Genomic DNA, 25,550 nt, shown 5'->3' on the forward strand with positions numbered 1-25,550 from the left:
ATAAATATTTTTAAAAAGATTTAATATTGGGCAGCCCCGGTGGCACAGTCCCACATCGGGCTCCCTGCCTGGAGCCTGCTTCTCCCTCTGCCTGTCTCTCTCTCTCTCTCTCTCTGTCCCTCATGAATAAATAAATCTTAAAAAAAAAGAATATTAAATATCTTTTAATATATATTATACTGATTCTACAATTGTGTGTATGTGGGACTTTAGGTAGCCTCACTTTGCCCTGTCCTTCACGGCAGGGACCATATTCCAGCAGCTAACGCTGAAATCAGGCGCGCACCGGAGGCGCGCAACAAATGTTGCTGGGGGGGCGGGGGCTGGAAGAAAAGAGTGAGAAAATTGCCCAAGCTTCGGCCCTATGACCTCCCACCAGTAGGTGGCAAGATAAAATCCTGGTGTGCCGCGCAAGGGCGGAACTGGGCGGAGCGTTGAAGGCTCCAGCGCGCGCGCAGCCTCTGACCCTCTTTTCTCGTGTACCGGAAAGAGGCGGTCCTCTTTTCGTGCCTAGCGCAGCCATGGTAAGGAGGTTTCTTCGGGAGCTCTCGGGGTCCATCAGCTTCCATCCTTCCAGGGCTGGGGGTTCCCAGGGCTCCGGGGTTCATGCAGAGGGTGGCCGGGTGGAGGCAAAGGGACTGCAGCCTGCGAGTTGGCCCAGGAGAGCGAGGGCGAGTACCGGCCCCGGAGCAAGGGGAAATCGGAGCGGCTGGCGGGAAGGCCTCGGTGTCTGGCCCGGCCACGCCCGACCACGCATCCTGTGACCCTAGGAGGGACAGTTTTCACCGGCTTGAGCCGCGCGGGTAGGCGGGATGGGCAGGTGATGGGCCCGGGGTGAGTGGGCACCACTTACGTTGGACCAAGAACTCTTAGTTGCTTTTTTTTTTTTTTTTTTTTGGTACGGCCTGACTTGACGTAGTGTGACTGGTAAGCATGTGTACATAGTGTTAAAAGCATGGGTCTCCATCCCAAGACCCAGGGATCAGTTAAAGCATCTTTCCTTTTATTAAAGTGAAAGCGGCTTGGCTTTTGCCCCCTAGAGTACAAGGGAGTAGCCATTGGCAGGCACGTGGTTCTGAGAAAAGCAGGTCGATCTCGGCGCAACTTCCTATGTGATTGAGTAACCAGTAGGAGCACGGATTGGGCTCTTGGCCTTTTCTGTTGCTGGCTCGCTCCGTGACCCAAGGTCCAGCCCCTGACTATTTTGCCAAAATACTTTCTTAGGAAAGACCGCGTTGAGAAGCGGACACATTTTAAGGGGTAGCTTGAAACTACTTCGAAGAGCCCTCAAATAGAGAGTAATAAGTGTTCTCTGTCCAGTGAGGGGGAGAGAGGTTACAGTCGATGGAGCCTGTAGTATTTGCTAGGTAACTGTATACCCCACGCTTTTAACATTGTACACATTTTGCTAGAGAGAAAACAGACTCACTTGTTTCAAGAAGTTGAAGTCGTAAACTATTCTTGAAACCACCTGTAACCATTTTAGCAGCAATGAAACTTAAACCCCTGAAACTCTCCTTCAGGCTCGTGGTCCCAAGAAGCATCTGAAGCGTGTAGCAGCTCCAAAGCACTGGATGCTGGATAAACTGACCGGCGTGTTTGTAAGTATCCTATTGTGAGCATATCTAATAAATTCTAAATGTCTTAAGAGACACTTTCCTTTTCCCATTTTGATAGAGATCTGCTTTGACACGTTCAGGGGCCTGTTTTATAGTCTTTTATGTACCCAGGCATCCCTGATTACTATATCCATAGCTTATTTGGGGACAGAACTATGGGAAAAGTCTTGTCTTACTCTGCTTTTGAAGGCCTTGTGCTGTCTAGCTGCACCCCACCTCACTCTTAATAGCTCTATCTCATTTATTCCCCGTACCACATAGAAGATGGACTCCGAACTGAAATGTTCTTAATGGCTCTGGACCGCTGAAGGGAAAAAATGCTAATAAAGCTTTAAAGTCTGAAGTAATTTAACAATTTTTGAACACCTCTGGTTTACCCAAGTTCTGGGGCCGATGTACAGTCTGGTGCCTAGTTGAGGAGTCTCAGGCCGTAGGAAGTAGGTTTGCGTGAATCCCAACAGTAGTTAAAGCTTTTTTCTTTCTCCCATCATTTTACAGGCCCCTCGCCCATCTACTGGCCCCCATAAGCTGAGAGAATGTCTTCCTCTCATCATTTTCCTAAGGAACAGACTTAAGTATGCCCTAACAGGGGATGAAGTGAAGAAGATCTGTATGCAGCGTTTTATTAAGATTGATGGCAAGGTCCGAACTGATATCACCTACCCTGCTGGTTTTATGGGTAAGTGGTTAGTGGTGGGCCCATGGTGCTGGTTCCTTTTAATCAGTTGCTGGAGTAAAGCATGACCTTCCACTTAAGCTTTTTGCTGACCAAGTATAGGGCTGTATATAACCAGGAAGCGGTTCTCAAAACCAAATTCGAATTCACTTTCAATTTTACATATCAAACACGGGGTTTTGAAACCTTAAAAGATGAGCTGGCTGTGATCATTAGTCTTAGGAATTCTTGTTGGTATCAAAATGGAAAGCGGGGGGGGGGGGGGCGGAGAGTAGTGGCTTTATAGTAACCCTAGTTACTGTTGATATCAGATGTCATCAGCATTGACAAGACTGGGGAGAATTTCCGTCTAATCTATGACACCAAGGGTCGCTTTGCTGTTCATCGGATTACACCTGAGGAGGCCAAGGTGAGTGTTGCAAACAGGCTGGGCCTTCATTCAGTAAAGTCACTTGGTTCTAAGTGACAGCCTGGATTGAGTATATGGAGTGGTCCACTGCAGTGAGATGGGTAGATCTTAATGACTTAACAGTCTTAATACCTGAAAATAGCCAGTTCACAGTTTGGGATTCTCTTGTATATGCAATTTTATGTCCTCAAAAGTCCTACCAATCGTTGTATCACTGTCCATTCCTGGATATCTAATAATTGGCCCCCAATTGAAGTTAACACCTTCAACATTGTGTTTTGATGCAGAAATAAATTCCAGTTTAACAGTGGCTTCCAGGTTGACTTTTAGAAGCAAGGAAAGTAATGGAAAATTTATTAGTGGCTGAAGTGCCTTTAAGTATAAGGGACCGGGAAAACCAATACTAGTCCAATCTGATTGGCCCTTTATCATGTCTCCATTTGTGGGTCTAGCTTTACTCTGGAGAGAGGAAAGGTGTTAATGGAGGAGACTGATCCCCCTTGGGGCATTTAAGATAGTTCAAAAAAAAGATTGCAGACATTTAATCCAGTTTGTTGTGGTTTTACAGAAAAGTTTAAGACCCCTTCAGTTATTGGCTATAAATGAGGGTTAATTCAATCGCATGATTCGGCTCCTAATTGCCTTAGCTGCCTTATTATCAGCAGGCTGGAGGACATGTCCAATGGCATCAAAGTGATTTGATTTATTTGGAGAGGTAGGTGGTCAGGGAGTAAAAGTCCAAGGTTGAAATGTTTTGTGTGAAATGTTTGTTGATTAGGGGAACTGGTAATACAATTGCAGTTTGTGAGGCAAAATTCAACTGTGTGATAGAAGGAGCCACCAAATAGCACTTGTTAGGGGGCTGATGCGGAGAAGTTGGAAGAATTCAGGGGACCTGGGAGGCTGACACAGCCTCGGGAAAGAAGGGTGATCAGCTCACTCGCTGAAGGAATCTCCCTGTTGTGGGACCTTGGATGCCTTGGACTTGGACATACAAAGAAAACCTGTAACAGGAAGAATACCTTAGAGAGGGACAGCATAAGAGAAATTGAGGGTGGGAAGTCAAGTCCATTCAGTAGTTTGGGAAACGAGCATTTCCTGTGTGGCTGTTGCCTTTAGCTGCTAATTGAATTTCTAACCCAGTGACTTGCAGTTTTGAAACTACTGTTTCATACATTTCTGGAGCATGTGGTGCATGTGAGCTGAATTAAATGAGGCTAACTTACGTTTCCAGTATAAGTTGTGCAAAGTGAGAAAGATCTTTGTGGGAACAAAAGGAATCCCTCACCTGGTGACTCATGATGCTCGCACCATCCGCTATCCTGATCCCCTCATCAAGGTGAATGATACCATTCAGATTGATTTGGAGACTGGAAAGATTACGGATTTCATCAAGTTTGATACTGGTAAGCAAGGCTCAGTGCAACCTGGGCATTTTCATGAAAGCCCAGGTATAAGAACTATTCTTTGCTTCTCTCCCATTAAATTAAATTAAATGAGAATTTAATCAAGCTTTAGGACTTACTTGTATGGGGCCTGGCTACAGGGTTTGGTTTTGTTTTGAGCTCTCCTCGGTGATTCTGATGTGACCTAATTAGCAACCAAAACTAGAGGTCTTTTGATGTGGTAAAAGGTCAGGAAGGGGGCAACTTAAGTTTTAAGAAATGTGCAGGAATGTGTTAAACCTTATTGTGTGTCATCAGCATGGCTTTGTAGTGGTAGTAAGGGTTAGAGATAGGGATGTGTTCTGAATGGGGGAAGGAGTGGCTTTGATGAGGTGTGAGGGGTTGAACAGATTTCTGTTGGATGGAGGGCAGAAACAAATGCCCAGAGTCTCTGCTCCAATACCCAGGTATATGGTGTGTTCACTTCCAGAAGCCCAAATGCTCAGAATATTCTGAGTGGCTGAGATGAGCCTATTACAAGACACCTCAGATCTCCTCTAGAGGTCTCAAAACTTCCCTATCTGTAAATGCTTGAGGGCTAGGCAGGAAGGTGCCCAAAAAGCAAGCCACCCTAATTGTGCTACAGCTCTTAGTCACTTGGGCACCATCCTCAACTTCTGTGAGCAACTGCAGCAGAGAATTGGGCCTTGGAACCGAACAACCTAGGCAAAACATGGTGACCTGGAGAGGTGTGTTTGATGGAGCTTAGACTTTAAGGGGGGAGGGGAAGATGCAGGGCAAATCCTAAGAGGGCCCTGAGTGCTTGCTTGGCTAACAGATTTGCATAGAAGTAAATTCAAATGAGAAAACTTTGTTTTAGGCCTATCTCTGGTCATTCATCACATCGGGTTATAGATTGGCATGGTGCCTTGCACTGAGCAGATTGCTTCTTCTCTCTAGGTAATCTGTGTATGGTGACTGGAGGTGCCAACCTGGGAAGAATTGGTGTGATCACCAACCGAGAGAGACACCCTGGTTCTTTTGATGTAGTTCACGTGAAAGATGCCAATGGCAACAGCTTTGCCACCCGACTCTCCAATATTTTTGTTATTGGCAAAGTAAGTCCGGGTTTCCCTTCTCTAGCCCAGGGAAACCTGTAAATGTAGGTACTGCTGGGAGTGTAGCACCTGGCTCCTGGCTGGCTTTACTGATCATACTGTAAATCCTCTTCTGGGATAGGGCTCACACAGAGCAGGGCTGGGGCAAGCCTGTGCTTTTGCAGTATCACGGAATCCAAGGGGGATCTGATCACCTTAGTTGATGAAAAGTACCAGTAATGAAGTGAATATGCCTTACACTGTGGTTCTTCCAATTAGTGCCTGGGGGTTGGGGAGACTAGTGGTCAGCCTCGGACACTACTTAGTAATTGTAAGTCATTAACTACGAAGGACATTAAAATAATTCACATCTACGTGTATAGGCAGCAAGTTTAATAGGGTGGCCCCAGCAGCCCAGACAGTGGATATTTCTCATAAGCCAGCATCTAAAGGTCTTAGGACTGCCTGGCTGTGGCTTAATGTTCTCAGGCCTCTGTTTCTTTAAATGAGAGGACAAATAGAGCACATGCCAAGCTGCTAATGGGAGTTAGTGTGTGGTGGGTCTTGACACTCCTTGTTCTCTCCTCCAGGGCAACAAACCATGGATTTCTCTTCCCCGTGGAAAGGGTATCCGCCTCACCATTGCTGAGGAAAGAGACAAGAGACTGGCAGCCAAACAGAGCAGTGGGTAAAATGGTCCCTGGGTGACGCGATTGGAAGTCTTTATACTTAATTAAAGATTCTACAGCACGCTAAATGTCTCATGGTGTTTGTTGTGGTCTGGGTTGGGGTTTTGTTTTCTTTTACAGTTGCCTACTTGCCTACTGTTTTATTTCTAACATGAAAAGTAGATTGAATCCTCCAGCAGGCTTGGGCATTCTGTGATGGAGGTCTTCTGTGAGTGGTTTGGGTTTTGTTTTGTTTTGTTTTGGCTGGACTTGGGCAGTGGGAGGGAGAACACACCAGACTTAAGGAGCAGCAACTAACCCAGGAGGGGGGAGAGCCCAGATTGTTGGCCATAACTCCTCTGTACTGTTGACTCTTCACTTGGAAAAAAAAAATTCGATACCCTCCTTCCCCTGGTTCATCTGTTTTTTATTTTTATTTATTTTTATTTTTATTTTTATTTATTTATGATAGTCACACACAGAGAGAGGCAGAGACATAGGCAGAGGGAGAAGCAGGTTCCATGCACCGGGAGCCCGACATGGGATTCGATCCCGGGTCTCCAGGATCGCACCCTGGGCCAAAGGCAGGCGCCAAACCGCTGCGCCACCCAGGGATCCCTCATCTGTTTTTTAGAGCAAGGTGAAGCAGTGGGAGAGAATCTTCAGCAGACTCCCCACTAATCATGGAGCCAGATGTGGGGCTTGATGTCATGACCCTGAGATCATGACCTGAGCAAGTCACCCAGGTGCCCCTTGCCCACCAATCTTTTTTCCCAAGGTTTATTTTAGAGGTGGAGGAGGGGCAGGGAGAGAATTCTTAGACTCCCTGTCCAGCACAGGGCCCGCTCTGGGACTCCCAGGGCTTGCTCTTAGGACCTTGAGATGATGACCTGAGCCTAATCAAGCTTAGGCTGTTGAGCCACCCAAGTTCCCTGCCCACCAATCTTAAGAATTGTCCTTGCTGCAAGGGGCCAGCTCTCTTCCTTTTTCCCTATAAGGCAAGTCTGCTAAAAAGCCTCTTTACCTCCTATAGCAGGGCTTGTCAACCTTCATATTCTTGGTCCAGATAACTTGTGGGTGGCTGTCCTGTATATTGGGAGATAAACAGCATCCCTGGCCTCCAACCACAAGGTTAAAGCATGCCTTCCTCTTCCACCCAGTTGTGATAATGTAACAAAGTAACTCTTGATGTAGCCAGATCCCTCCTGAGGAGCAAAACTGGTCTTGTGTCTCACCATCACTGTTGTTTTTTTTTTTGGATTTGATTTATTCATGAGAGATCAGGAAAGCTAGGCAAAGACATGGGCAGAGGGAAAAGCAGGCTCCCCATGGGGAGCCCAGTGTGGGACTCATCCTGGAACTCCAGGATCATGCCCTGAGCTGAAGGCACTCAACCACTGAGCCACCCGGGTGTCCCTCACAATTGCTTGAACATCTTGTTGCAGACCTAACTTACTAAATGATTCCACCATGACAAGTGTTCAGATAAAAAGGCCATTTGGACTTTATTTTTTTAGATTTTGTTTGAGAGAGTGAGCATGAATGGGAGAGGAGACAGAAGAAGACTCCCCGTGGAGCAGGGAGCCCATTGGGCTAGATCCCAGGATCCCAGGGATCATGACCTGAGCTGAAGGCAGACACTTAACCAACTGAGCCCCCCGGGGCCGCCCCCCGTTTTGGGCATCTTTATCTGAAGCATGATGAGCCTGGGTAAGTTCACTTCACGTGTTTAACTTGGCACACATAATGGTCCTCCCAGGTGCCCAGGTCTGTGGTCTGACAGAAGGAGGTATGCTGAAGACCTGTGGCTTGCAGTGTCTCCACCCCAGCTGGATCTTGGGCTTGGAGTTAGCCACAGGTGCAAACTGATCAGCTAAAGGAGGGATCAGCTAAAGGACTCCTGAGGGAGTCTTCTAAGCCGATTTGGTCTCACAGGGCTTCTCTGCCCTTCATTTTGCAAACTCCAAAGCACGACTGGCTGGGGCTTGAGAGCAGTCAACCTGAGACCTCAGCAGGAGAAAGGGATTTTTTTCAAGAACAAGTTCCAATCAAATCAAGCCAGAGAGGGGTGTGATATTGGGCTTGCCAGACATGTTGCTAAAGTGTAATCCTGTGGAGCTCATCCAGATAGGCAGTTCTGATGAGGAGCCAGGCCAGAAGTAATCTGAAGGTGTCCCTTGGGACGCCTGGGTGGGTCAGTGGTTGAGTGGCTGCCTTCGGCCCAGGGTGTGATCCCAGAATTCCGGAATCAAGTCCCGCATTGGGCTTCCTGCAAGGAGCCTGCTTCTCCCTCTGCCTATGTCTCTGCCTTCTCTCTGTGTCTCATGAATAAATAAATAAATAAAATCTTTGAAAAAAATAAAGGTGTCCCTTGAAAAATAGGCTGGTGAGACAGTGAAAGGCCAAAGGGCAGGAGTCCTAAATACTGGTGGATTCTCTTGCTGCCACCCTGCTCCCTGCACCCATGGATGTTCTTTTAGAAGTCTCAGCTCTGCAGATGATGGAAATTATTTGAATTTTAGCTAAGGAAGCAAAGCAAATAGGAATGAGAGGCCTCTCAATTGGATCTTTCCACATGGGCAGGGGTTTCCTAGATGCTTCATCGGCCAGCCATCTTGTGCAATGGGGGAATTGGTGTGTTTGGCTGCAGTCTGCTCACATCACAAGTTTTTAAATGCTTTTTTTTAATGCCTCTACACATAAGTATTTTTTCACGTTTTTTTTTAAAGATTTTATTTATTTGACAGTGAACAAGAGCATAAGCCAAGGGCATAGAGGAGAAGCAGACTTCCCACTGAGTGGGGAGCCTGACAAGGGGCTTGATCCCAGGACCCCAGGATCATGACCTGAGCCAAAAGCAGATGCTTAACCATCTGAGCCACCCAGGTGCCCCTCAAATTTATAATTCCTGTTAACATGAGTTACCAGAGTTATATTAGTCTCAAGTGTACATACAATATAATGATTCAACAATTCTGTACATTACCTGGTGTTCATCACAATTGCCTTCCCTAATCTCCGTCGCCTATTTAACCCACCCCCTACCTCCCCTCTGGTAACCATCAGTTTGTTCTCTATAGTTAAGAGTTTGTTTCTTGGTTTGTCTCTTTTTTTCTTCCCTTTGCTCATTTGATTTATTTCCTAAATTCCACATGAGTGAACTCAGAGTATTTGTCATTCTCTGACTGGATTATTTTGTTTAGCATTATACACTAGCTCCATCCATGTCATTGCAAATGGCAAGATTTCATTCTTTTTATGGCTGAATAATATTCCATTGTGTATATATACCACATCTTTATCCATTCATCAATCAATGGACACTTGGGCTGCTTCCATATCTTGTCTATTGTAAGAGAGAGAGAGAGAGGCAGAGACACAGGCAGAGGGAGAAGCAGGCTCCATGCAGGGAGCCCGACATGGGACTCGATCCCGGGTCTCCAGGATCAGGCCCTGGGCTGAAGGCGGCGCTAAACCACTGAGCCACCCGGGCTGCCAAGATAGTTGTATTTTTAACTTTTTGAGGAACCTCCATACTGTTTTCCAGAGTTGGCTGCACCAGTTTGCCTTCCCACCCACAGTACATGAGGTTTTTTTTCTCTGCATCCTCTCTAACACCTGCAGTTTCTTGTGTTGTTAATTTCTGCCATTCTGACAGGTATGAGGTGATAGCTCATTGTAGTTTTGATTTGCATTTCCCGGATGGTGAGTGATGATGAACATCTTTTCATATATCTACCATTTGGGTGTCTTTGGAGAAATGTCTGTTCTTGTCTTCTGCCCAGTTTTTAATTGGATTAATTGTTTTTTGGGTGTTGAGTTGTCTAAGTTTATATATATATATAAAATATGCTAACCGTTTACTGGATATGCCATTTGCAAATGGCTCCCATTCCATGGGTTGCCTTTTAGTTTTGCTGATTGTTTTCCTTAACGGTGCAGAAGTAAACAACATTTTAAATGTCTTTTTTTTTATTTGTGAAGCTAGTGCAGGAATTTTTTTATTTTTTTTAAAGATTTTATTTATTCATGAGAGACACAGAGAAAGGCAGAAACATAGGCAGAGGGAGATGCAGGCTCCCTACAGGGAGCCTGATGCAGGACTCCATCCCAGGACCCTGGGATCACAACCTGAACCAAAGGCAGACACTCAAACGCTGAGCTACCCAGGTGCCCCAGGAATTTTTTTATTAAAAAGTAGCCCTAATGTGGGAAAGATTTCCATGCTAACAACCAGGTCATGTGGGTGTACTTAGCCAAAGCAGCTTGTATCATCAGACTGAGCTACAGTTTTCCAAATAAAATTGCTCGTGTGTTTGTAGGGCTTTTGAAGGCTTCCAGTTTGATTCATAAAATCTTAGAGCTGGGGGGATCCCTGGGTGGCGCAGTGGTTTGGCGCCTGCCTTTGGCCCAGGGCGCGATCCTGGAGACCCGGGATCGAATCCCACGTCAGGCTCCCGGTGCATGGAGCCTGCTTCTCCCTCTGCCTGTGTCTCTGCCTCTCTCTCTCTCTCTCTCTCTGTGAGTATCATAAATAAATAAAAATTTAAAAAAAAGATTCTTGTTAAAAAAAAAAAAAAAAAATCTTAGAGCTGGGGCGGCCCGGGTGGCTCAGCGGTTTAGCACCGCCTTCAGCCCAGGGTCTGATCCTGGAGACCCGGGATCGAGTCCCATGTTGGGCTCCCTGCATGGAGCCTGCTTCTCCCTCTGCCTGTGTCTCTGCCTCTCTCTCTCTCTCTCTCTCATTCATGAATGAATAAATAAAATCTTAAAAAAAAATCTTAGAGCTGCAGGGAATCTTAGCGATCATTTCAGCAGGGATGCAGGCAAATGGTATTGAGATGAAACTGACTGAAGAAACAGACCTTTACTGGGTTTGGTTTACTTCCCTTGTGCCTTCAGTGGGCTGGGGCTAATGTTCCAGTCAGAGAGTAGCACAGCACAGCTTTGAGAAGAATACAACTAGGATTCATGTAGCACTTTATAGTTTACAAGAGCCATCTTGATTTTTTTTGATATCCAAATCCTGTGTTCCTGCTGCTAAACGAGACATTACAGAGAGAATGATATCCTCCCCACTGCCTCCTGACCGACGCCAGTCAGTTCTATCCATTGTCTTTCCCATCTCAGGTCAGGGCAAACTGTCTTACCAATTACTCAAGCCAAACACTTTGGACACGTCCTTAATCCATCTCCTTTCCTCACACTCCATGTAATTTCATTAGAAAATATCAGGAGTGGAAGGGCACCTGGGTGGCACAGTCAGTTGGGCATCCACCGTCGGCTCCAGTCAGGATCTTAAGAGTCCTGGGATCAGGCTCTGCTCAGTGGGGAGTCAGCTTCTCCATCTCCCTCTATGCTCTTTCTCCCAAGTAAGTAAATAAAAATCTTTTTTAAAATCCCATTGGTTCTACCTTCAAAGTATGTACAGAATTCATGTTTCATGATATTTAGAAATTAATGTTAATTTTTTGAGACAATCGTGAAAAGTTTTCCAGAGATACATACTGAAGTATTTATAGAAGAAACCGACAATCTGGAATTTGCTTTAAAATAATCTTGGGGGCAGCCTGGGTGGCTCAGCCATTTAGCGCTGCCTTCGGCCCAGGGCGTGATCCTGGAGACCTGGGATCAAGTCCCACGTCGGGCTCCCTGTGTGGAGCCTGCTTCTCCCTCTGCCTGTGTCTCTGCCCCTTTCTCTCTGTGTCTCTCATGAATAAATAGAATCTAAAATAAAATAATCTTGAGGCGTCTGGGTGGCTCAGTTTGTTAAGCCCCTGCCTTCAGCTCAGGTTGTGATCCCAGGTTCCTGGGATCCGGCCCCACATTGGGCTCCATGCTCAGAGGGGAGCCTGCTTTTCTGTCTCCCCACTGCTTGTGCTCTCTCTCTCTCTCTTTCTCTTTCTTTCTATCAAATAAATAAATGAAATCATGGGATGCCTGGGTGGGTCAGTGGTTGAGCGTCTGCCTTTGGCTCAGGGTGTGATCCTGGAGTCCCTGGAGTCCCACATTAGGCTTCCTGCATGGAGCCCGCTTCTCCCTATGTCTATGTCTCTGCCTCTCTTTCTCTGTGTCACTCACGAATAAATAAATAAAAATTTAAAAAATAAAATCATTTTTATAATGGTTACATGAGGCTCATTACACTAGTTCTACTTCTGTATAGGTTTGACATTTTTCTTTTTTTAAAAGATTTATTTATTTATTCATGAGATGTTCAACTGCTGAGCCACCCAAGCATCCCTGACATTTTTTCATAATAAACTTATAAAGGAACAAATAAATAGTATAGTGTCTGCCCTCTTCCCCACCCCAAGTAATACTGCACTATTTCTTATCACCTGCATTGCTACCACCCTAGTCTGAGGCACCAACAATCTTGTGTACATTACACATTATAGCATTAGCCCCTGACTGGTCTCTCACTTCCAATCTCGACCCAGAGGCCAGAGGGACCCTGTTAAAGTAGGTAAGTCGGGGTGCCTGCCTGGCTCAATCGGTAGAGCATGTGACTCTTGATCTTGGGGTCCTGAGTTCAAGCTTCATGTTGGACACAGAGATTACCTAATTAAAATCTTTTTTAAAAAGTAATAAAGTGTGGGGACGCCTGGGTAGCTCAGCAGTTGAGCACCTGCCTTCAGCCCAGGGCATGATCCTGGAGTCCCGGGATCGAGTCCCACATTGGGCTCCCTACATGAAGCCTGCTTCTCTCTCTGCCTACATCTCTGCCTCTCTATGTCTCTCATGAATAAATAAATAAAATCTTTAAAATAATAATAATAAAGTGTGTTTAGTCAGGTCAGGTCCCTCCTCTGCTCACAGCCCCTGAATGGCTCCCATCTCACTCAGACTAAATGCCACAATCATGAGGCCCTACAAGGCACTCACAACCTGGCCTCTCATTTCATCTACTACTCTTACCCTGGCTCAACCCGTTCCAACCACACTGGCCCCCTTCTCTTTCATGAACACAAGAGGTACTCTCCTCTCTCAGCACCTTTCCCTAATACCATTTTTATATATGTAGTTTATATTATGAACATATTCAAATATATAGAAAAGCCAAAAGAGCAGTACAATGATCATCCATATAGACACCAGCTAGATGCAATAATTAACATTTTGCCATATTTGCTTTATTTCTCTTTGTAGACATACACACACACATCCCTATTTTACCTCTTGAAAGTAAGTCGCAGACATCATGACATTCCATTCCTAGTGCCAAGAGATGGCAAGGGCTGACTCTCAGGGGCTCCACCCAAAGTTAATTTCCATATTACCTTGGGTACAAACTAGATACTCAAGAGAGATGCTATCTTTTCAGGTAGGACTTTTCCACCCTGAATCAGGGGAATCCACTTATCTGCCCAGATTGTTAGGCTTCAAAAATTCCCCCAAATCAAAGATCAATCCTAAAGTTCAAAGAGAGAGAATGAAAAAGGTTTGATTTGCTCAGGCAGGAGTTTGTGGGTCAATTTCTTCTACCATTGGGCTATGTTTTAAATTTATTTATGAGAGAGACACAGCGAGAGAACATGCACGAGCCTGGGGAGGGGTAGAGAGAGACAGAATCTCCAGCAGACTCCCTGCTAAGCACTGAGTCTGGAGCCAGACACAGGGGCTCAATACAGGGCTCAACATCGAGCTCGATCCCACCATCCTGAGACCATGACCTGAGCTGAAATCAAGAGTCAGTCACCCAACCAATTGAGCCATCCACATGTCCCTACCATTTTGGCTTTTGAGAATGTTGTACTTTTTTTTTAAGATTTTAATTTTATTATTTATTTGACAGAGAGAGAGGAGTATGAGCAGGGCGGGAGGAGCAGAGGGACAGGGAGAAGCAGATTCCCCGCTGAGCAGGGAGTCTGACATGGGGCTCAATCCCAGGACCTCTTGATCCTGACCTGAGCTGAAGGCAGAAGCTCAACCAACTGAGCCACCACCCAGGTGCCCTGAATGTTGTAATGTTTAAACAATAATAACAACAACGTTCCCAAGGGACAACAAACATTGTTCAACAACAACACATCAATAGAAAGAAGAAACTTTCCAAGAGCCAACAATGTTTCAGTGTATTCCTGGGGTTTTCCTAGGGATATACTCATGCATTTTTCTTGGCTTTTCTAGAAATGGTAAACATGTGTAATCAGTGGTGTGGTGGTAAATATTTAACCGCTAACTCCCTAAAAAAATGGGCACATATACATGTTCATAGGTTTATTATAAGTTTCACTGATACAAAGAATGTATGACACAATTTACAAATAATAATGAAATAGGCAATACTCAATTTTTTAAAAGATTTTATTTATTCATGAAAGATACAGAGAGAGAGGCAGAGACATAGGAAGAGGGAGGAGAAGCAGGCTCCACTCAGAGAGCCCAATGTGGGACTCGATTCCTAGGACCCCAGGATCATGCCCTGAGCCAAAGGCAGACACTCAACCACTGAACCACCCAGGTGTCCCATAGGCAATACTCTTTATTGTGAATTCCATATAGTCAGTTGGTTCTCACAGAAAGCTTTCATCGATTTTTGCCAAATTCTTATAGCCATATCAATCTATGATTATGGTTACAAATGATCAAAAAATGTAGTTTTGACAAAAGTGTTGGTTGACATCTGGGTCTGCATTAACAAATGAGACAAAAGCCAAACAACAAAGACATTCATAAGAACTTCACTCATTTGTCAATGATGTGAGCAACTTCTTTGCTGAATCAGATAATAGTTTTCAAATGTCGAAAGAGTTATCTTCTTAATTTTTTGTACTAGTTATAATATAATGGCTACAAGACACAACATACTAAGTTTAATCTGCATTTTTAAATTTTTTAAAGGTTTTATTTATTTGAGAGAGAGAGTGGAAGAGCACAAGCAGGGGTAGAGGGAGAGAGAGAGGGAGAAGCAGGCTCCCTATTCAGCAGGGAGCCCGATGCGGGGCTCAATCCCAGGACCCCAGGATCATGACAGACAGAGGCAGATGCTCAGCCTATCAAGCCACTCAGGCACCCCAAGTTTAGTCTGCATTTTAACATTTTCTCCATTGCTTCATTTATTCATGAGAGACACAGAGACAGAGAGGCAGAGACACAGGCAGAGGGAGAAGCAGGCTCCATCCAGGGAGCCTGACATGGGACTCGATCCTAGGTCTCCAGGATCATGCCCTGGGCAAAAGGTGGCGCTAAACCGCTGAGCCACCAGGGCTGCCCTCTCCATTGCTTCCTTAACTTTAGGCCATCAACAAAGCAATTAATCAAGTCCTGATTGAGGTGTTTACCAATTTCAAGCTACCATCATGATGTCACTGAATGGGGAGCTGGAAGGAGGTGCACAGCAGCACACCACTACATAAGCATTTCCCCCACATATATACGATGGCATAAATAACCTTGAGTGCATATATAGTAAAATGTAAAATAATTAGGAAGTAATGAGTGTTTAGTATTTATTACCTTTACATTTAATATAATTTGCTTAATTGTAAGTTTATATATTACCATTAAATAGAGTTTTTTGAAAAAGATTTTATATATTTGACAGAGAGTATAAGCAGGGTGAGCAGCAGGCAGAAGGAGAGGGGGAAACAGGTTCCCTGCTGAGCAGGAAGCCCCAAGCGGGACTTGATCCCAGGACCCTGGCATCATGACCTGAGCCAAAAGCAGATGCTTAACCTACTGAGCCACCCAGGTGCCCCTCTCTTCATATCCTTTTGACACTTTTCTTCTAGGAGCTTTTCCCACTCTCAGCTATCCTTCGGGTGTCAGTTGAGATATTGCTTCCTCTGGGAAACTTCTGGGAATGCCAGGGGCCCTCAGCACTCTGTTTCCCTGTTCTTGCCATCCTAGAATCTGCCACAGTATATTAAAATGGCCTATTTACGGGGCACCTGGCTGGCTTAGTCAATGGAGCACTTGACTCTTGCTCTCAGGATTGTGAGTTCAAGCCCCACCTTGGGGGTAGAGGTTACTTAAAAAAAATTGTTTATTTAATTGTCTGTCTCCTTCAAGAGTTGGTGAAGTCCATAAGGCTAATCTTGCTCACCACCATAATCCCCACTATCTAGCCCAGTTACTGGTGTGTTGTGGGTGCTGAACAAATGAATGAATGAATGAGTAAGAGGTATATCTTGCAGTTCCCTTAGAAACCTACCCTCCATCTGTCTTGTTTCCTCTCTGTTTCCCCAAGGACACCTTGTACTTTTTCACTTCCAAAAAAGAAAGAAAGAAAGAAAGAAAGAAGAAAGAAAGAAAGAAAGAAAGAAAGAAAGAAAGAAAGAAAGAAAGAAAGAAAGAAAGAAAGAGGAACCCAAAGTTTTTGCTTGTGCTTGAGGGGACAAGGTCAGAAAATGTTACCTTCGGAAATTAGAACTAATAGAATCAACATTGAATAGATGAAAGCAGCCATCTGCAAAATAATCCACTTTAAAAGGGTTGGCTTGTAAATGTGGTACAATGCGACTTTTCGGGTCTCTATGGTTACCAGCATGTTGCCACAGGCTGGAGATCTGCCAAATATAAAGAAAGCGATAATGTCAATCAGTTGTAACCTGATTGTTAAAGATAATGTTGTACAAGCAGGAGGGCCCTTGTGTACATGGGTCTTGAAAAGAATGGAGCCAAAAAGCAACACACTTTTTGTGTTTGATCATCATCAAGTGCTACACATGGTCTTTTACAGCATACAAAGCACTTCCAACGTGTTACCTCAGTGAATCTCCATGATGACCCCACCAAGTAGATCTTGTTCATCATTTTACAGATGACAAAAGTAAAGTTCAGGGAGGTAAATCAACTTGCCCTAAATCTCCCCTCCTATCCCCTGCACAAAACACATATCCTAACACCCACACCTTCACTAGGCCCACAGAGCATGAGATGGTGATGAACCCAAGGAGAGAAATATCCCTAACCAGAGAAAGTTCTTATGACCAGTTGGTTAACTCACCTGCTTTGGTTCATTCTGATTCTATGCTCAGGTAGTAGCTTTTAGCTTTGGAAAGTTTTGGCTCAGGGCCTTGGACCCCCTGAAGAGAGTCAGGGTCGAGGGCAATGAGGGAGGACTGCAGCCAGGTTGGTCTCTTGTTCATTCAGCAGATGTTTATTGGACAACTACTATTACCCAGCAGTGCTAACAGCATGGGATGTAGTGGTGAATAAAACACAGAGCTCCTCACCAAGCTGATGTTCTAATTACAGGCATCTGACAAATAGTATAGTAGTCCCTTCTTATCTGCAGGGGATATGTTTCAAGACCCCAGTGGATGGGGCACCTGGGTGGCTCAGTGGTTGAGTGTCTTGCCTTTGGTTCAGGTTGTGACCCTGGGGACCTGGGATCGAGTCCCACATCAGGCTCCCTGCAGGGAGCCTGCTTTTCCCTCTGTCTGTGTCTCTGCCTCTCTGTGTGTCTCTCATGAATAAATAAAATCTCAAAAAAAAGATTAAAAAGACCCCCAGTGGATACCTGAAACCGAAGATAATACTGAACCCTATATATACTATGTTTTCTCCTCTATGTGCCTATGATAAATTTGAATTCATAAATAGACACAGGAAGAGATTAACAATGACAATGAATAAACAGAACAATTATGACAATATTCTGTGATAAATGTTATGTGAACATGATCATCTCCCAAAATATCTTATTGTCCTATACTCATTCTTCTTCTTATGATGATGATGATGTGAGATGATAAAATGTCTACATGATGAGATGAAGTGAGGTGAATGATGTAAGCACTGTGACGTGGTGTTAGGCTACTGTTGATCTTCTAATGCTATGTCAGGAGGAGGACCATCTGCTTCTGGGCCACGGTTGAACTTGGGTCACTGAAACCACGGGAAGCAAAACTGCAGATATACTTACAAATACGGTTATGATAGAGGCTGTAAAAAGGGAACACGGGGTGCTCTGGGGGCCCATTGAAGAGCCATCCACAGTGGTCTTGAGGAGGGTCTGGGCAGGTGTCCCGGAGGAATAGATAGATGCCTGAATTGATACTGGAAGGGACTTAGCAATACAAAAAGAGGTTGGAGGAATCAGGATGGGCAGAGAAAAACTTAATAGAGATACAGAGTGAGAAAACTAGAGGAGGATGGGAGTGTGTGAAGAAAGGTCAGGGGAGGGGGTTGTGAGAAGTGCGGCTGGAGAGATAATCATAAACGCCAAATCAATAATAATGTATAGTAGAATTTAACAAGATCCATGAGGTCCTGATCATGATTATTAATCATTAGTTGATTACACCAATAATAATATATATAGCTGGTACTGATGACTTTATACTTCTATGATCTAACTTGCAATGAGTGATTAGAGCACCTCATTGTGGGGCACAGAGCTCAGCACACTGCACGCACCCTCACAACAACCCTACCTTGTACGAACTGTTATGTCCTACTGTGCAAATGAAAGAATGGCAGGCCAGAGTGATCAAGAGTGTATCAAAAGTCACACTGGCTGTTATACGGCTTGTATGGCATCAGGACTGAGGTTTGATATAGACTCCAGAGTCCATCCTGGACAATGACTTGCTTAATAGCACAGCACTTCATCAGACATGTATAGGAATTTCAACTTAATCCTAAGAGAAATAAAGAGGGTGCCTGGGTGGCTCAGTGGTTGAGCACCTGCCTTTAGCTCAGGTTGTGATCCTGGGGGTCCCAGGATGGAGTCCTGCATCGGGCTTCTTGCAGGGAGGCTGCTTCTCCCTCTGCCTGTCTCTGCGCCTCTCTCTGTGTGTTTCATGAATAAATAAAATATTTTTAAAAAAGGAAGGAAAGAAGGAAGGAAGGAAGAAAAGAAGTAAGAAAGAAAGAAATAAAAGAGCTGTGGGCCAGAAAGAGACAGCCAGATTTTGCTTTATTTTTATTTTTTTTCCAGATTTTGTTTTAAAGAACTCACCCTGGGGGGCACCTGCAGGGCTCAGCCGGTTAAGCACCAGCCTTTGGTTCAGGTCCTGATCTCAGAGTCCTGGGATCTAGCCCTGTGTCAGCCCCCTTACTCAGCTGGGAGTCTGCTTCTCCCTCTCCCTCTGCCTTTCCCCCTGCTCATGCTCTCTCAAATAAATAGATAAAGGGGCACCTGGGTGGTTCAGTGGTTGAGCATCTGCCTTTGGCTCAGGTCCTGATCCCGGGATTCAGGGATCTAGTTTCACATCGAGCTCCCTGCAGGGAGCCTTCTTCCTCCTCTGCTTATCTCTGCCTCTGTGTGTTTCTCATGAATGAATAGATAAAATCTTAAAAAAATAAAGTTAAAAAAAAGTCATCCTGGCTGTGGGGTGAGGGATGGGTTAGAAGGGGAAGAATAGAGGCAGAGAGAGCAGGGGAAGGCTTTTGCCTTTTACTTCATCTCTGATGGTTGTGGCTTGGACTAGGGAGGTAGCAATGGGGATGGAGAGAAGGGAGTAGATTCAACAGATAGGTAGGAGGTAACATTGCCAGGCCCTGGTGCCTGATGAGGTATGGGGAGTGAAGGCAAAGAAAACTTGAGCATGACTCCTGGAGTTCTGCCTTAAGCAGATGGATTAATGGTGGAGCCATTTCCTGGGAAGAGGAACACAGAGGGAGGAGGAGGTTCTGAGCAAGAAGATCATCCCAACCCTGTGCCACCCCCCCATCCACCCCCACCCCTGCTCCCACCACTGAGTTCACACTGCAGGTGGAGCACAAAGTCCACGCGAGACACAAAGCTGGAGAGATGGTTCTAGACTTCAGAGAAGAGATCTGGAGCATGGATCAAGATAAAGAAGGGGCTTCCAGTGGTGGAGGGATGAAGTCTCCCAGGTGTGCAGGGTGAGAAAGGCAAGGGCAGATGGGCACCACTGTTTGAGGGAGGATGAGTGAAAAGTTTGTATAAGGTACTGCATAGGATCTGCTTGTTCTTCTGGGAGGAGAAAGCTGGTAGGCCTGAGACTTCAACTCTATGAATGGAAAGGACCTTCAGAAGGTGTTCAGTTCAATTCTCTTGCTTAGAGATGCCTCCCCGAAGAGGGGCATTGCCAGTTTGAGCAATGCTCATTGAGGACGAGGGCTAGGGCTGCCTCTCTACTCAGGGTGTGGGCTGTTGTTCGACATAGGGCAAGTCAGTTCACACCCCTGGTTCTTACCTTTCCAACCTGCAGAAAGGGGATAATAATTATATAAACCTCACAGGGTTTGTTTTGAGGATAAAATGAAGTAGAATATTCCCTGTGGCAGGTGGTAAATTCTATTGAATGTTAGCTGATCCTGGCCAACAGAATGTGTCTGACCTATTACAGTTTCCAAATCCATATTCTCCTCAGCCCAATTGCTCAATAACGTTGCTTAGGTCATTCAAAAAGCAGGAACAACAAAAGTATTTGGGAAAAGAACATAATAGTTGATATTTCAAAGGACTCACTTTGAAATTCAAGGACTAATTTTGACTTTCAAAGTAGTCATCACAGGAAAAATCAGAACTTGGTTGGACTTTCTTTTCCTTTTTACAGTTTGGTATAATTTTTACTCTGAATCACCTAATGATAAGTGGTAGTATTAAAGTGTGGAGTCAGGGGCAGAGGTCAATCCACTCTTTTCAGTCCTTAAAGCCTCTGAGTCACAGTCTCAGATAATCCCATTAGAGCTTTTCATCAAGCCTGCAAAGGAAGTGTCATTTATATCCTTCTTTGTAGAGGTGGAAAATAAGGCTTAAAGAGATGGAGAACAGACATGGGACTGGATGGGAACCCAGGCAGATGCTGTCAGAGCCTCCCATGAAGTGGGGGGATTGGATGGTTCATGGATCTAGAGGGGAGAGTTCTTTGGCATTGGCTTGTTTGTCCCATGTAAGAGGAATTCGTGCTTTTGTGCAAGAAGTAAGGCAGTAAGGGGGCCATAGCAGAGTGATTCAGGCCAGAAGGCAACGATGGCTCTCAAGGCCTTTTGGAAAGCCCCCTCCTTGGGAACCATATGTTCACAATCAGCGTGTATTTGGCCAGAGTTAAGGGGCCTGTCTTGGCCAGTGGCCAAGGCAGATGTTTGTTGTGTGACCCCTCATAGCATGATCTCAGTAAACCCTCACCATACCAGGAATGTGTATGCCATAGTTATGACCAACTTCATCCCGTAACTGAGAAGGTTTCAAAGGTCCTCTGGGCCCAGGCTGGCCCAAGGCAGAGCCAGAGAGGCAGAAGGTTAGCCTCCCATTCCCTCACACCTCCCTGCTGGGGCCCCTTTCTTTGTAGAAGACTTTCTCTTCCACTCTTTCCATGCTCTCAAGTGCTCCCTGTCCTCCTGCAGGCTTCCCCACCTCAGGACTTCCACTAAGGCCTGCCTGGCCATTGGCTTCATTCCCCCTCCACCCACCACCTCCACTTATTGTGAAGGATGAGTCCCTTTGCCCCTCATTTTCTTTCTTTCTTTCTTTCTTTCTTTCTTTCTTTCTTTCTTTCTTTCTTTTTTTCTTTCTTTCTTTCTTTCTTTCTTTCTTTCTTTCTTTCTTTCTTTCTTTCTTTCTTTCTCTTTCTCTTTCTCTTTCTTTTCTTTCTTCTTTCTTTCCTTCTTTCTAAGTAAACTCTACCCCCAAGGTGGGGCTTAAACTCACGGTCTCGAGATCAAGTCACATGTTGTACCCGAGCCAGCCAGGTACCCTACGTATCCTTTACAATCTCTAATCTTGCTTGGCTCTGTCATGAAGCTTCTCCAATTTCCCCAGAAAGGGAAGGACAGGAGACAAGTGTTCAGTGAGCATCTACCCTGTGCCAGTTGTGGAACCTCATTAAATCTTCGCAACAGCCCTGTGAGTTTCTATTCTTTCTTTCTTTCTTTTTTCTTTTTTTTTTTTTTGCCCTGTAAGTTTTTACAGGTAAGGAAACCTGGGTTCAGAGATGGCAAGCAACTTGCCCAAGGTACACAGCTGATAAAGGCAGGGTGTAGTTCAATTTAACTCCTGAGTGCCTGTGACCTTGAACTCTCTCCAGTTCATACCACAATGCCTGTCCCAAGACATGTAAGCTCTTGATTACCTTTGACTCCTCTCTTCACCCCACCAATCCTTCAGCAAATCCCACTAGCTTTACCTTCAAAATATATCCAGAATCCACCACTTCCCACCATCTCCACAGGTGCCACCCTGGTCTAAGTTCTCATCATCTTTCATCTGGATTGCTGCGATAGTACCAATAGAACTGCTCCTTTGCCCCTAGCAATGCTCCTACTTCATTCACCCTTGTCCCTCCCTACCCTTCATACATGGTGTATTCATTCCTCACAAGCCAGAGGGATCCTATTAAAACACATGTACAAATCATGTGTCTCTACATCAAAATCCAGCAATGGCTCTCATTTCACCTGTAGTATCCATCCTTACATTGGTCTGCATGGCCTGCGTGTTCTGTCCCTGCCTCTTTTCTAGCCCTCTCTCCCTTGCTGCTCACTCTGCTCCAGCTATACTGGACTCACTGCTGTTCCCCCAACACACCAGGCATGCTCTTGCCTTAATGCCTTTGTACCTACTGTTTCTTCTGCCTGGAACATTCTCGGAAATTAGCATGGCTGGCTGCCTCCTGTCCTTCAAGTCTTCATTCAAATGCTACCTTCTTAGTGAGTCTCTGTCGCCCTGTTTAAATTTGCAACCCCCAACCCACTACTGCTTCCATTCCTACTCTCCTGTTTTATTTTTCTCCCTTGCTTGCACTTGTCAGCAGCTACAGCCACACCTCCCACTGAGCTGTGATGGTTCATTTTATGTGTCAACCTGACTGGGCCACCGTGTGCCCAGATACTTGCTTAACCATTATCTCTGAGTGTGTCTGCCAGGGTGTTTCTGAATGAGATTAACATTTGAATCTGTAGACAGAGGAGAGCAGATTGCCTTCTTCAATGTGGGTGAGCTTCACCCAATCCATTGAAGGCCTGAATACAATAAAAGATTGAGTAAGGAAGAATTACTTCCACCTGACTGTTTGGAGTTGGGACATTAGTCTCCTCCTCCCTTCGGACTGAGACCGGAACTTATACCATAGGGTCCCTTGGGTCTCCAGTTCACCTAGTGCATATTGTGGACCATTCAACCTCCAAAAATTGTATGAAGTAATTCCTTACAGTAAAATTCTTTAGGTATATGTACATGTCCTATTGGTTCTGTTTTTCTAGAGAACCCAGACAAATACACCAACTAACAGTATACTTTCATTATATTTTTAAAAGATTTTATTTATTCTTAAAATATTTTATTTATTTATTCATGAGATACACACAGAGAGAGGCAAACACATAGGCAAAGGGAGAAGCAGGCTTCCCGTGGGGAGCCGGATGGGGGCTTAGTCTGATCCTGGGACTCCAGGATCACGCCCTGAACAGAAGGCAAATGCTCAACCACTGAGCCACCCAGGTGCCCCATTTATTTATGTGACAGAGTGACATAAGCAGAGGGAGATGGAGAAGCAGGCTCCTCACAGAGCAGGGAGCCAGATGTGAGGCTGGAACCGAGACCCCAGGATCATGAACTTTTTGGCTCGTGAGACAAAGGCAGACACTTAACTGACTGAGCCACCCAGGCATCCCACCTTTATTATACTTTAAAAAGTTATTGTCTCTCTCAGCTGCAACTTAAACTTCTTGAGAGCAGGAACTTTGGTCTGTTTTGTTCACCGCTGTATGCTCAGCAAGATGCCTGGCATAGAGTATGTACTTGATAAATATAAATTGAATGAATGATGGCCCTTATAATTGTACCCTGTTTGTCTTGCTTTTTTGTTTTGTTTTGTTTTGTTTTGTTGTGTCCCGGGAGTCTGTGAGCCACTCCACCACAGGAACTGACCTTTGCATCCCCGATGCCAGGCGAAATGCCCATCACCAAAGCCCCAGGGCATTTACGATCCATCCAGAAGATCACTGACCATTCAGGTTTCCAGAACCACACAGGGCAGAACCCTTTCCCAGTGCCGAATTCAGGAAGACCACTCGTCTTTCCCCCTACCGGCCCGTCAAACCCCAACCCCAGCAAGCCTAGGCGCCTCCGCCTGCCTGGGGCGCCCGCCCGCCCTCCCTTCCTCGCCTCTTGCCTCCCTTCTCCCTCCCAACCCTCCTCGCCCGCCTCGGTACAGGCGATTATCTGGGGGTGGTAATTATTGCGAGTAAATTGGAAGTTGTTTTGCACAGGGCTGTGTCTCACGCAGGTCGATTTGTATGCTTCTTGGGCACTTGTGACACTCCAGAGACGCCATAGCAACGGCCCCGGCGCCGCCGGGCTCACTGACGACAGGAGACGAGGCGGGGGAGTGGTGCGAGCCGCGGGCCTCGAGGTGGCGGGCAGGGCCGGCGCGGGGGAGGGGATGGGGAGGGCACCGCGCGGCAGGCGGCCGTCGCCTCTCCCGGCCTGGGTTTCCTCCGTGGGTCCCAGGGCCAGAGCAATGCGACGGAGGCCGTCGCGGGGCACAGATGAGATAGTGGCCTGAAAGGTTTGTAAACCGGTAGAGCCAGGGCTGGCTGTTCGTGCAACGACCGTTCTCTCCCGCGCCATTGTCTTCTCTCGCGCTTGCCCCGCCTTTCCGCGGCTCCCCCTGCCCGCCTCGCCCCCGCCCCGACTCCTTGCCTGCCAGATTCCCCGCCGCGGGAGCGGGGTTCCTGCCGGCCCTCCTTTATTCGGTGCAAAAATCACTGCCCCTGGAACACCTTTTGGCGATGAGGCCCACAGAGACACCGCCAGCGCATCCCGCGGGGGCCGAGCCACTGATTAAATTGTATTCACTCTGCCTTTCGGTCATTCAGATTGGCTGGGACGAGGCCAGCTGGAATTAGTGACAAATTTGAAGCGAGAATATTCACAAAGGAAGGCCATTTTATTGCTTGCAATGACATGATAATTCAAAGGAGGCTCCCCGGTGTTTCCAAGGGTAGCTCTACTTAGACTTTTCTTTTATTTTTTGCTAATTATTTGCATACATGCAGACCGCAAGTCCAGAAAATCAGTTTTGTTCCCTTCTTGGTATTGGAAAAACAACCCTTCCTTCTCCAATGGCCTCCTCCCTCTTTAAATTTGAGATCCTGACCAGGAGAAGGCTTTGAAAACAAGACAGGCTACTGAACAATTAATTTCTTCTAAATCCTTTTTGAGCACCTACTATGCCTCAGAACTAGTGTTGGAGACGCAGACATGGAGCTAACATTCTGGAGGAGGAACAGATAATATGGAAGTAAACATAAAGGAGATACTTTTCAATACTAGTAAGGGCTCTCTCTAAATGACATAAACAGGATGAGGGAGTTGGGTAGCTACTTTAGAGAGGATGGGTCAGGAGAGGTCTCACAGGAGAGATAGTGGAGATCTGGATGATAAGAAGGAGCCAGCCATGCTAAGATTTTAGGGGAAAGTGTTCCCCGGCAGAGAGAAGAACACATGCAAAGACCCTGTGGTGGAAATGGCCTGGGTTGTCTGAAAAAGAGAAAGAAAGCCAATGTAGTTGAGGTGAAGTGAACAAACAGGATGATATTTGGACCTGTCAGGTCCCTGGGAAATTGCAGGCCACAGTGAGGAGGTTGGATGGTATGAGTGCATTGTGAACTCATGAAAGGTTCTAAGCAAAGGAGTGATGTGATCTGGTTTCTATTTTTTAAAAAGATAATTGGCTGCTGTTTGAAGGATGGATTAGATTACCCTAATAAGAAAAATGGACCAGGAGACAAGAACGGGAGTAGGGAGGCCAATTAGGAAGCCATTGGTAAA

The 25,550-nt window shown here is 45.7% G+C and overlaps 2 protein-coding genes across 2 annotated transcripts in view; both read left to right on the plus strand.

Moving 5' to 3' along the window:
• Positions 1-404: 404 nt before the first annotated feature.
• On the plus strand, positions 405-5,943 carry RPS4X (ribosomal protein S4 X-linked). The gene is made up of 7 exons (XM_077890197.1): positions 405-524; positions 1,524-1,601; positions 2,118-2,298; positions 2,607-2,704; positions 3,939-4,110; positions 5,050-5,207; positions 5,777-5,943. The coding sequence occupies exons 1-7, from the start codon at positions 522-524 to the stop codon at positions 5,876-5,878; spliced, it is 792 nt and encodes a 263-aa protein (XP_077746323.1). The 5' UTR covers positions 405-521; the 3' UTR covers positions 5,879-5,943.
• A 539-nt stretch (positions 5,944-6,482) lies between these two features.
• The window catches only part of ERCC6L (ERCC excision repair 6 like, spindle assembly checkpoint helicase), a 50,889-nt gene continuing 31,821 nt past the window's right edge, over positions 6,483-25,550 (plus strand). The window contains exon 1 of the mRNA XM_077887363.1: positions 6,483-7,564. The gene's annotated coding sequence lies outside the window, so the exon portion shown is untranslated. The remainder of the gene's footprint in view (positions 7,565-25,550) is intronic.

Source organism: Canis aureus, chromosome X, assembly GCF_053574225.1.
Source record: "Canis aureus isolate CA01 chromosome X, VMU_Caureus_v.1.0, whole genome shotgun sequence".
Classification (NCBI taxonomy): Eukaryota; Metazoa; Chordata; class Mammalia; order Carnivora; family Canidae; genus Canis; species Canis aureus.